Source organism: Neofelis nebulosa, chromosome 12 (genome assembly GCF_028018385.1).
Source record: "Neofelis nebulosa isolate mNeoNeb1 chromosome 12, mNeoNeb1.pri, whole genome shotgun sequence".
NCBI classification, from domain to species: Eukaryota; Metazoa; Chordata; class Mammalia; order Carnivora; family Felidae; genus Neofelis; species Neofelis nebulosa.
Genome location: NC_080793.1, coordinates 51,054,168 through 51,066,746, shown reverse-complemented (window position 1 = coordinate 51,066,746; position 12,579 = coordinate 51,054,168). Strand labels below are relative to the sequence as shown.

The 12,579-nt window shown below is 35.6% G+C and overlaps 1 protein-coding gene and 1 pseudogene across 1 annotated transcript in view; one reads left to right on the top strand and one right to left on the bottom strand.

The window, feature by feature from the left end:
- Nucleotides 1-12,579, bottom strand: part of HAUS6 (HAUS augmin like complex subunit 6) — a 39,369-nt gene extending 26,790 nt beyond the window's left edge. Inside the window, exons 1-5 of the mRNA XM_058695251.1 lie at nucleotides 12,180-12,579; nucleotides 7,741-7,836; nucleotides 6,014-6,092; nucleotides 5,349-5,481; nucleotides 1,726-1,873 (exon numbers count right to left, since the gene is read on the bottom strand). Of these exons, the coding sequence (XP_058551234.1) occupies nucleotides 1,726-1,873; nucleotides 5,349-5,481; nucleotides 6,014-6,092; nucleotides 7,741-7,836; nucleotides 12,180-12,307 (584 nt within the window). The 5' untranslated portion in view covers nucleotides 12,308-12,579. The remainder of the gene's footprint in view (nucleotides 1-1,725; nucleotides 1,874-5,348; nucleotides 5,482-6,013; nucleotides 6,093-7,740; nucleotides 7,837-12,179) is intronic.
- Nucleotides 8,422-9,307, top strand: LOC131490921 (gamma-glutamylcyclotransferase-like; annotated as a pseudogene).

The window sequence follows — 12,579 nt, the reverse complement described above, 5'->3', positions numbered from 1 at the left end:
AAGAAACTATGGAATACCTACTTAAAGGAGTATCTACTTAACAGATATTCAATAAACCATTAAATATTAAAAGCAATACACTTTAAAAATTAAAAAATAAAATTGTTTTAATTTTTAAAAACAATTTTTTTAATTTTAGTAAATAAGTAAATGAGCAATATACTATGGCAATATGGAAAAATTTACAAAATGAAATATGAAGAGAAAAAGGATACAAAATATAATGAGCACTATAATTACAGCTTAAAAATGTAAATCCATGTTATAAAAAGAAAAAACACTTAAGATACTAAATTCTTTTTTTGTTTGTTTAAATTTTTTTTAATGTTTATTTATTTTTGAGACACAGGGAGAAAGAGCGTGAGTGAGGGAGGGGCAGAGAGAGAGGGAGACACAGAATCTGAAATAGGCTCCAGGCTCTGAGCTGTCAGCACAGAGCCTGATGCAGGGCTTGAACCCATGAACCGTGATTTCATGACCTGAGCCAAAGTCGGACGCTCAACCAACTGAGCCACCCAGGCGCCCCTAAATTCTTAAACTAAGGTAATATTTTCCCTTTCTCTAAACTTTAATTTACAGTATTCGTAATTTAAAATATCTTATTCAAAGGGTCACCTGGGTGGTTCAGCCAGTTAAACATCTGCCTCTTGGTCTCAGCTCAGGTCTTGATCTCAGGGTCATGAGTTCAAGCCCTGCACTAGGCTCCACACTGAGTGTGCAGCCTCCTTTAAAAACAAACAAACAAACAAACAAACAAACAAAACCAAAACCCAAAAAACAAAAAACAAACTTTATTCAAAAGTCATCTGGGGGGCGCCTGGGTGGCTCAGTAGGTTGAGCGTCCGACTTCGGCTCAGGTCATGATCTCGCGGTCCATGAGTTCGAGCCCCGCGTTGGGCTCTGTGCTGACAGCTCAGAGCCTGAAGCCTGTTTCAGATTCTGTGTCTCCCTCTCTCTCTGACCCTCCCCCGTTCATGCTCTGTCTCTCTCTGTCTCAAAAATAAATAAACGTTAAGAAAAAATTAAAAAAAAAAAAGAAAAGAAGAAGTTATCTGGCTTTGGGGTGCCTGGGCGGCTCAGGTAGTTAAAGCATCTGACTCTTGGTTTTCGTTCAGGTCATGATCTCACAGTTCATGAGTTCGAGCCCTACATCAGGCTCTGCACTAACAACTTGGAGCCTACTTGGGATTCTGTCTCCCTCTTTCTCTGTCCCTTCCCTGCTTATGCACACATGCTCACTCGCTCTGCTCCTTCTCTCTCTCTCTCTCTCTCTCTCTCTCTCTCAAAAATAAATAAATAAATAAAACATTTTTAAAAAAGAAGTAGTTATCTGGCTTTAAAATGGAAAGATTCTGGGGCGCCTGGGTGGCTCAGTCGGTTAAGCGGCCGACTTCAGCTCAGGTCATGATCTCGCGGTCCGTGAGTTCGAGCCCCGCGTCGGGCTCTGTGCTGACAGCTCAGAGCCTGGAGCCTGTTTCAGATTCTGTGTCTCCCTCTCTCTGACCCTCCCCCATTCATGCTCTGTCTCTCTCTGTCTCAAAAATAAATAAACGTTAAAAAAATAAAATAAAATAAAATAAAATAAAATAAAATAAAATAAAATAAAATAAAATAAAATGAAAAGATTCTGAGGTAGGCATGGATTATTGCCACTCAAAGTATATTGATGACATTTGCTCAAAAAGAAAGGAAATTTCATTTTCTAACTATCAAAGTATTACTTACTGTGCATTTTCCTGATACTCTCGGATAACACAATCTTCTCTTTGCAAAATATGTAAAAATCTATTGCGTGCTATATGGCATCTGGCAATGCATTTATGCATATCTTGTGGCTTTACATTAAATGTCTCTGTAAAATGTATAGATGAATCTACATGGAACACAAATAAGATCACAGAAAACTTTGACTTAAAGCTAATGGATATCAAAAAGGTTGAAATTTACTCATTTTAAGAGATTAACAACTCATACAACTAACAACTCCTTAAAAGCAGGTATGCCACATACACAAGAAAGATACAATTAATTTTAACAAAAACAAGGAAACCTATTTTTAGGTAGGCAACTAAAAATGGTATCTGAAGTTAAGTTCTTTTACATAATTAAAAACTTTGAGAGTCCATCTGTCCCAAATAATTCTTATTATCACAGCTTGATATAGCCTTGAACAAATACTTTCTTATACATGAACTTCTTACTCTTAACAGAATCTTTTCACAACAAAGGAAGAAAATCAATTAAAAGAGATGAGGTGAGATCACACCACCACCTTTGCTGCCATCAGTTTATTTTTCTACCTAGTAAGACTAATAGGACAACCAACTAAAACCAGTCTCTACTTCTCAAATAATTCTTAGCTATGTTACTAATGATCAAAGCAGATCCTGAGAACAATCCGTCCAAACATTTCGGAGTCCACATCCTGCTCTAAGATGATTCAATACAATAACAATACATATTCTGGAAAACAGGGATCACCTCATTGCACTTAGCACTACTAATCCAGGTCCTAGTGTTAACTCCAAAGAAACCACAATTTCTAAATATTTAACTAGGGATTCGTTTACTGAATGTAGACAGAGACTGAACATGTTGACTGGAATTACTTCCAATCAGAAACAGGACAACTCATGCTTAGAAGTCTTATGCACAGTAAACTCTTGCTAAATCCAACCACATGTATTTCATATAAAATAGTTTGGGCTACATGTAACTGGAATAGACCATCTACTAAAAGAAAAACTGGTAGCAATGCTTATGTTGCATTAAATTTTAAATATGCATATATTTATACAGCAAGATCACATGTATAAGTTTTCAAAAATCAAGCAAAGAATATAAACCAAAAAAGAAGGTTCACATATCACATCACAGAGAAAGGACATTAAGAGCTCCTATGATAAAAAAGAGCAGTAACGTAAGAGAAAAATGGACAATTATAGAATGCAAAAAGAATATGAATTGCTCTTAAATATATGAAACAACTTTCAATCTAACTAAATAATAAGAGAGATACAAATTAAAACTACCCTGAGATTCCATTTTAATCTATCAGGCTGAAAAGATAAAATGTGTGACCACACACAATGTTGTTGAGCCTTTGGAAAAAACAGACATTCACTGTACACTGGTGATAGAAGCATAAATCATCCAATCCCTACAGAAAACAATCTGATAATAACCAGCAAATTAGAAATCTGGAAATTTGACCCTGGAAGCAGTCTTCAGGAATTACGTATACATATATACACACACACACCATACATGTATATGTGGGTATGTACGTGCATATACACAGATATACACAAAGTCATATACGGATAAAGCTTGTCAATGTAGCATTGTTTTTGTAGCAAAAACAAAACAAAAAAAGGGGGGGTAAGGTGGAAGCCAAAATCTGTCAACAGAAGACTAGTTAGAAAATACACTGTGGGGTGCCTGGGTGGCTCAGTCGGTTAAGCATCTGACTTCAGCTCAGGTCATGATCTCATGGTTTGTGAGTTCAAGTCCTGTATCAGGCTCTGTGGTGACAGCACAGACAGGAGCCTGGAGACTACCTCTGATTCTGTGTCTCCCTCTCTCTCTGACCCTCCTCACTCGTACTCTGTAACTCTCTCAAAAATAAATAAGCATTAAAAAAATTAAATATATATAATGTAAAAAATTTTTTTAATTAAAAAATACATATATATATATATATATACATATAATGTATACATATACTATATATATATAATGGTATATCCATTCAAATATGCTGTTCTAAAAAGAGAATAAGGAAGAAAGCTCTATGAACTAATATGAGATGATCTCCAATATATACTGTTGTGTGAAAAACACAAGATTCAAAACCCAATGCATGTCACCATTTAGGATTTAAAAAAAAAGAATATATGTATAAATATATATATAATATATAAATATATATTATACATGTATTTGCCTGTATTGTGGATTACACTGCTTGCTTCTATGAAGGCAAACTAGGTAGAGCACAGAAGTGAAAGATAAATTTTTTCACCTTTTGATTTTGAATAATGAAAAATATTACCTATTCAAAGTAATTAAAATGTATAAATATGTATAAAAATTTTTTTTAATATTAAAAGAAAATAAATGACATAAAATGTCAGCAATGGTTGTCTGCAGAAATTGGAAGACGGATGGGGTTTTGTCGCATCCACTTTTCTGTACTTTCTTACCCATGTTTTATGAGCATAAACCAATTAAACAGAAAAGCATATTTAATAAACTACAAATGGGGCGCCTGGGTGGCTCAGTCGGTTAAGCGGCCGACTTCGGCTCAGGTCATGATCTCACGGTCCGTGGGTTCGAGCCCCGCGTCAGGCTCTGTGCTGAAAGCTCAGAGCCTGGAGCCTGTTTCAGATTCTGTGTCTCCCTCTCTCTGACCCTCCCCTATTCATGCTCTGTCTCTCTCTGTCTCAAAAATAAATAAATGTTTAAAAAAATAAATAAATAAATAAATAAATAAATAAAAAATAAAAAAAAGTAAACTACAAATAGCATTCTTTTAAGAATGCTTTTTAGGTCTTAGCTTAAAAATCAAATATTTTGTTTCCATGAATGAGGAAACAGATCAAATCCCTTTACAACAGCAATTTCTAACAAAAAAATTAAACACATTGATAGCAGCCAAAGTAAACCTCACACAACACAACATTTAATACAATGTAGTAGAGGCAAACTATAACCTGCAAGTTTAATTTAGCCCTCTGGCAAGTTTTGCCAGGTCAGCAAGCTAGGAATGCTTTCTATGTTTTTAAAGGGTTGTATTCTTTTTTTAAGTTTATTTATTTTGAGACAGAGAGAGAGAGAGAGAGAGAGAAGAGAAGAGAAGAGAAGAGAGAATATGAATGAATCCCAAGCAGGCTCCACACTGTCAGCACAGAGCCTGTTGCAGGGCTCGAACTCAAACCATGAGATCATGACCTGAGCTGAAATCAAGAGTCAGACACTTAACCAACTGAACCACCCAGGCACCCCAAAGGGTTGCATTTTTTTAAAAAAAAAACCACAAAGAAGTACATGAGAAAGAGACCTGTGTAATCCACAAAGCCTAAAATATTTACCATCTAGCCTTATACAGAAAATGTTTCCCAATCGCTGTATTAGAACATACAAAAATAATCTGAATAGTTACTCATATTCATTAGAAACTTTCAAACTACAGTACCAGTAGAATATTAACTATATATCTTTTGAGGTAAATTAATGTTTTTATCTTACCTTGTTGTATTAAAATCTCTTTATGATTCATATATTATGAAGAACAATAAAAATTTTAAACTCAAAACAAAAAAAATCCTACTAAAAATTTAACTTACTTCTAGAATGGGTTTTTATATATTTTATTGCAACAAATCTTGCAAAATGATACATCAGATGAATAAATTTAGGACCACCAGGAGAAAGAAATAGTGAACCAACAACTTGAGGAAAGCCACTTCCACATTCAGCCTATGGAAAAAAGAAATCAGATGATTTGAAGACCTTATCAATAATAACCTTTATACTTATATCATCCTGTTTTTGTAGCATAACAGGACTGAACAGGATTAGTCCACTTGAACCAGAAGCTGACTATTTGAATCTTTCTAAATTCTTGGTGAACTGGGTCACAAAAAATAATTACAATATAAAGCCACAATTATTGATACTATGTGGGGACACAAGCTAAAATAATCTACGGTCAAAAAAAGTTTTCTTTAAACAAAAACTATGATATAAAATCCTAGGAACTCAAAAGCCTATTTCCAATGCATCTAGCCAATAAAGCTGATTTCCTAGAAATAGAATACTAACCAAAACCATCCAAAAGTCTTATTCTAACAAATATTTCCTTGCTATTATACTGTGAACATAAGAGAAATAAAAAGATTTCACCTCCAAAAATTTAATGTATAATTACACTTCAATAAAGCCAGAACAAAAAATTTAATGTAGTTTCTAACTTCTTAAAGTTTGTATCTTCCAGAAAGAGAATACTTACAGAAATCTTTTTTAACCATTCACAGCAATGTTTCCGGAATTCAGTGTCACTTTTTTGGTCAAACGGAGGCCAACAAAGCCTTAAAAACAAATATAAAAGCATTAGAAATATCAACAAAAAAAAACTCAGCAAAATTTTTAAACATGAAACTTATTTCCTACACTAGAAACATTAATGCTAAATGAAACAAGACTAACATTTGTAGATTTCAACTAAAGAAAGACACCAACTTGTGAGAAATTGGGTCTTTTTCTTTATAAATAACTATAAGACTAAGGTCAGTTTACTGTAAATCATCAGTGAATAGGTATGTTAAGTGAAGGAATGAATCACCATTAAAATTAGTACGAATCAGCTAAAGACCACACTCTCAATGGATTCACTGCACTAATGCATAAAGATGGTATATATAAATTAGTACGTTAAGCCTGGAAAAAGAAAGAGAGAGAGAGAGAGAGAGAAAGAAACATAGTTACACAGGAAGAGTACAGAAGGAATGACATAAGAGCTTTTGACTCCTAGAGATAATCCATATCATACTCAGTGTATGCTACTGTTTTGTGTTTAAACAAGATATAAAATTATTAAAAAGTTTTGCCTTTGTTTTAGTCAAAAATAATAGACTTTAAAATTTACCTATTGCTTTCCCCTGATAAATTTGTATCCTGAGGCAATTTTTTTTATGTATCTATAGCATAAAATACATTCTATAGTCATATAAAAAATTAAGTATGCACGGAATAAATAGACTAAAAGGCTGGAATGTCAACAGTGATATTTTCTGGTTGGTGAGTTTAGGCATGATTTTTACTTCCTTCCTTACATTTTTTGTATTTCTCGAATTGCTTAAAATGAGCTGTATTTTGTTTATCATCAGGAAAAAAAAAATCAGAAAATCTATTTTTATTTAGCAGAGAAAACCCTACAGTTTAATGATACAGATTTCCAAAAAAATGTTTTAAAAATACCTGTTCTCCTGGTCACTCATAACTGAAGACAAAATATTAAGAATAAATTATCAAAAATAACAAAGCCTAAACAAATGATTTACTTGTTGCTTTTCTATTTAAGAGGACAATGGCATAATATAAATATTAAAACATATTTTAACACTTCTTCTGACAAAGGAAACCCAAATCACATGCAAAAGAACTTGGAACCAAGGTTAATGGGTATTCACATTTTTATCTCCTCCTTGAACTATTTAATATTCAACAGTATCTAACATGAGACTAAGTTTAATAGGAATGATTTTCACCTACAGCATTTGACACTTTTGTATATCACCGACAAAAATAGTAAGGATTTACAGAAATCTAAAAGTAAAAGTAGATAAAACAAGTAACACTGCCTACAGGAAAAGGAGTAAGGCAGGGGGTAATCCAGCAAAAAACAAAGAAAGGACAAAGTGAGCCATATAGATAGATTGGTACCAATTAACTGTTTCGCCTTATAATTATGAAAAATGTTAGGAAATAATTTTATAAAACAAAATCTATCTTATCCATGAAATAATCAATGATTTTAAGATAAGTACCAAAGAAAAATCACTCAGATATACAAAGCTTGAACACTAAATTTCTAAGACTCACACCTGATTTTTGTGACATCCGTTCAAAATAATAGTGAAAGGCCAAAGTTGAAATTCTGGTTTACACCAAAGCATACTCCCTTTTCAAATTAGAGAATGACTACCTACAAAAAGAAAATAAATTAACCTGACTCACTTGAAAACTTCTTTGGTGAGAGACTGGTCCAGCGTTTGGAACAAAAAATAAGAAACGATTTGAAAGGCATCACGATTCAGCTTGTCAAACATGTTCCTAGTAGTTTAAAAAGAAAGAGAAACAGGAAAAAAAAAGGGGGGGGGGAGGGGGAGAAGAAATCGTTAATAAAAGGAAACGTCATCAAAAGCTGTGTAAGAGTTTAACACAAATTAATATTTTTAATTCTCTTCAAGAGGTCAAGGCAAATTAATTTTTCATTCATGTTCATTTTTATAAGAAAAACAATAAACTTTTACTTTCTGAGTCTGAAAGTACAGATCAAATAGAAGAAAACTGGTAGAACTTCCTTTACTGCAATGAGAATATCGTACAAAAAAAGGAAAGCCTAATTAGGTAAAGAGAAAACTATGGCCTATGACATGGTGAAGATGATACAAACCAACATTTACTGAATAATAATAAAAGTAACTAATAATAGTTTATCACTTCCCAGGTATTATTTTAAGCCTTTTACAGGCAATAAATCATCTTATCTTCACAACAACCATGAAATACTGTGCTAGCTGCTTTACCATGGATTATTTTACGACATTAGAAAGTAGTTTGATTACTCTCATTATACAGATGAAAATTTTTTTAATTTAGAGGTTTGCTAAAATTACCCAAAATCATATAACCAGGATGTGCAAGAGCAGTGATTTGAAGTATGTTATCTGACCCGAGTCCAATGTCTTTACCATTACATTTTAACTCCAGAACCATCATCATATAATGTAATTCTAGCAAGTCTTTTAAAGTTTTGGTTTTTCCGACTTCCCTAGCTAATCAAGACAACGCCTAAAAAAAATACAATATGTTAAAAATAACAACAAACTAAACCTTGTAAGAAATGCTGTAAGGAATCAAGAGTTAACATAAGGGCACTATGGCAGCCACTGGGCCAGAGTCATCAGCCACTGTTGTACAATGGATGTCTACTCCTCACGCCCCTGTCTCAACCCTTGGTGTCTGGTAAGACACAGAAAATTCAGGCTTCAGGAACTGTCAGAGCCAAGAGGAGGAGAGTTTTCTGAACTTCATCTACAGCAACAACCTGCTGAATGAAAGGATCCACCTCAGACACCGTGTTCCACTCCATGGCCTACCTGTAGGATTTTAAGCTAACTATGCCAACTTCCAGGGCAAAACAAGGAAAACTTGGCATGGAGATACAGCCACCATTTTTCAAAGGCCTAGCAGTGAAGGCAGAGTAGTAGAATGGAAAATGAAAAAAGCAATTTAAGTTCTCTGAATAAATGAAAAGGAGATAGAAATGGAACACACCTCCAATAAAGTTTACACTCAAGAAGGAAAAGAAATAACCTGCCAAAGTTATCAGATAAGAAATTATGAGAGTGCTCCCCCATTACTCTAGCATAAAAAGGTCATTTGCATGGGTGCAAAAGAGAACAGCTTGCCATTGGAGTATCAACAAAAGTTAAAAGCCAAAGAACCAAATAACTATAAAGGAAAGTTCTCAAAGGAAACCGAAGACATTATCAAAAAGAGAAAAACAGAAACTCACTAGAACATAATACAGTATATCTAAGGATAGTCTATGTGCTAATATAAATTTTTTTTTTGAGAGAGAGATGAGAAAGAAGACCAAGCAGGCACCACGCTCAGCACAGAGCCCGACTTGGGGCTCAATCACTAGACTGTGAGATCATGACCTGAGCTGAAATCAAGAGTCGGAGGCTCAACCAACTGAGGCACCCAGGCGTCCCACAAAAATATTAATATAAAATATTTTTAACATTTAGAACAGGGGTCTGAGATATTTCCATGTTCAATACATTTTCAACAATGATCTGAGGGATCTCAATTGGGTGGTTCCTTATTTTCAGAATCTAAAAAGAAACTGGCTTAGAAGTTAGGCAATTACAAAAGGAGCTGTGAGGCATTGGAATTCATGACAAATATACATGAATGCTCCTTCTATGAACACATAAAGCTATGTTCTGGCGTTGAAAAAAAAAGAGTTAAAATTCCCATGCTTACTCCTATGTCAAACAACACTTCTGTCCTTGAAATATTTCTATTCCTCAACGAACACAAGTGAAGCTCCTACCTTATCTCTCAAACCAGATATTTTTTTCACATAGTACCCTGTTGTCTTCACTTTGACACTTATTATAATTTTTAATAAGACATTTGTTGAATGTGGGAATGCAAGCTGGTGCAGCCACTCTGGAAAACGGTATAGAGGTTCCTCAAAAAACTAAAAATAGACCCTACGACCCAGCAATTGTACTACTAGGCATTTATCCATGGGATACAGGTGTGCTGTTTTGAAGGGGCACATGCACCCCCATGTTTATAGCAGCACAATCAACAATAGCCAAAGTATGGAAAGAGCCCAAATGTCCATCGGTGGATAAATGGATAAAGAGGTGGTATAGATATACAATGGAGTATTACTTGGCAATCAAAAAGAATGAAATCTTGCCATTTGCAACTACGTGGATGGAACTAGAGGGTATTATGCTAAGTGATATTAGGCAGAGAAAGACAAAAATCATATGACTTCACTCATATGAGGACTTTAAGAGACAAAACAGATGAACATAAGGGAAGAGAAACAAAAATAATATAAAAACAGGGAGGAGGACAAAACAGAAGAGACTCATAAATATGGAGAACAAACTGAGGGTTATGGGAGGGGTTGTGGGAGGGGGGATGGGCTAAATGAGTAAGGGGCACGAAGGAATCTACTCCTGAAATCACTGTTGCACTATATGATAACTCATTTGAATGTAAATTTTAAAAAATAAAAAAACAAAATTAAAAAAAAAAAAAAGATCTACAAAGTTGACTAATAAAGAGAAAAGTCCTAATATGCATTGGGAACTTATATTCCCAAGCACTATTCTTGGCCTTTTGTACCTATTTATGATTTAATCATCTTGCCTTCTTTGTGAGATAACTGTTATAACTCACTAGATAAACTGTTTGAAGAGAGAATTAGAGACATTAAACGATGTGCCTAATAAATTAAAAAAAAAAGATATTTGTTGAATGAAGGTTTGTTCATCCACTAGACTGATATTCTGTAAGGGAAAAATTTATGTCTATTCTGTTCACCACTGTATATCTAGGTCCAATACTGGGTTCGATTAATACTGTTGAATAAACAAACTGAATGAATCACCCTTTCTTTCCATTCTCATTGCTGCCTTAGTTTAGGCCTATCTAACTGCAAAGTTCTAATTCCCCCTCTAATTCATTCTCTGTAATACAACCAGAATGATTTTTCCAAAGTGCAAATCTTCTGGGCAAATACTCAGTAATGAAATTGTTGGATCATATATGTTAAGCATATGTTTAACTTTATAAGCGGTTACACAACTACTTCTGCACAGAAACTAGAAAATCCTATGACTTCACTAAAAAAACAATGAATTTTACGATATATAAATGTAAATGAATAAAAAATCTTTAAAAAAATTTTGAAATAAATTTGATGGTACATTCATGCTTGAAGCATTTTAAAAAGGACATCTATGGGGCACCTGGGTGGCCCAGTTGTTGAGTGTCTGACTCTAGATCTCAGCTCAGGTCTTAATCCCACGGTTAGGGGATCAAGCCCTGCAGTCCAGCTGGGCACTAAGTATGCAGCCTGCTTAAGAAATTCTTTATTTCTCTCTCTCTCTCTGTCTCTCTCTCTCTCTCTCCCCCCCCCCCTGCCCCTCTCCCCCACTCACACTCTCTCTAAAATAAAAATAAATAAATACTGCCACTCTAAGAACTCAAATAATCAGAAAAGTCAAAAGACTGAGGACAGGAAATAGCCTATGTATCTCAAATTTCTCTTGGCCTACAGCGGGTAAGATAATACTCTAAAGTTGGTAAGTTTAGACACAGAAACATAAAGTATTTAGATTTATGATAACTATTATACCAGTGACAAAGTAGGGAAGGTCCTTTTACTATCCAACTTAATACCCTTTTCTACCATTTTTTTTTTTTTTTGCTTACTACAGAAAAAAGTTTTTGCTAATTCAAAAAGTAAAAGTTATAAAGAACCACCTTAAAATTAAAAGGCTCCCTTGAGTCCTAAAGCCGTTGAACATACTGTTCCCACACCCTTCCACTGCCACCCCTCCCTCAACTTCGCAGACCACCCAACGTCAACACTAAAGCAGAATTAAGCTGTCCCTCCAGTTCTGCCCCAACTGCAGACATTACTCCCCTACAAAGCGCTCCCGGCACGGTCCCACAATTATTAGCTTCTGCCACCAGGCTGGCAGCCACTGGGAGCAAGGGCTTTGTAGCCACTGCTGGCACAAAGTAACCGCTCGACCGCTCGATTCATCAACCTGCCAGGTCCGCGAAAGGGTGGGTCACACCAACGCGTCTGGGCTCGGACTCCCCCGCCCCGCCAGCCCGAGGCTCCTTACACTCCGAGGTGCGTGTGAGACACGATCTTTCCGCAGGCAATGGTGGCCGGGCCTGGCTCAAAGCCGAGCGCCTGCAGATACATCCAAAGATGCTCCTTCTCGAAAGAGGTGACCCAGACCGAGCTCATCTTCGCGGTAGGCAGTATTACTGCAAAGGAACTAAGGGCAGGCCCAAACGACTCAGAGGCCCCTCATGCTCCCTCCCTACGGGCAGCCTGAGGTAGTGGCGGCCCCTCCATTGCCACCGCTTGCTCCTCTCTCGCCCGGAGCCATTTCACCTCAAACGGCCGTAAAGTCTCAGGGAAATGAAGAACCTAACGGTACTATGGTACAACTGCCTAAGCTAAGGTAATAGAGACCAAGACTCCCGCGCTTCCGGAAAGGCGGTAAACGCCGGCGC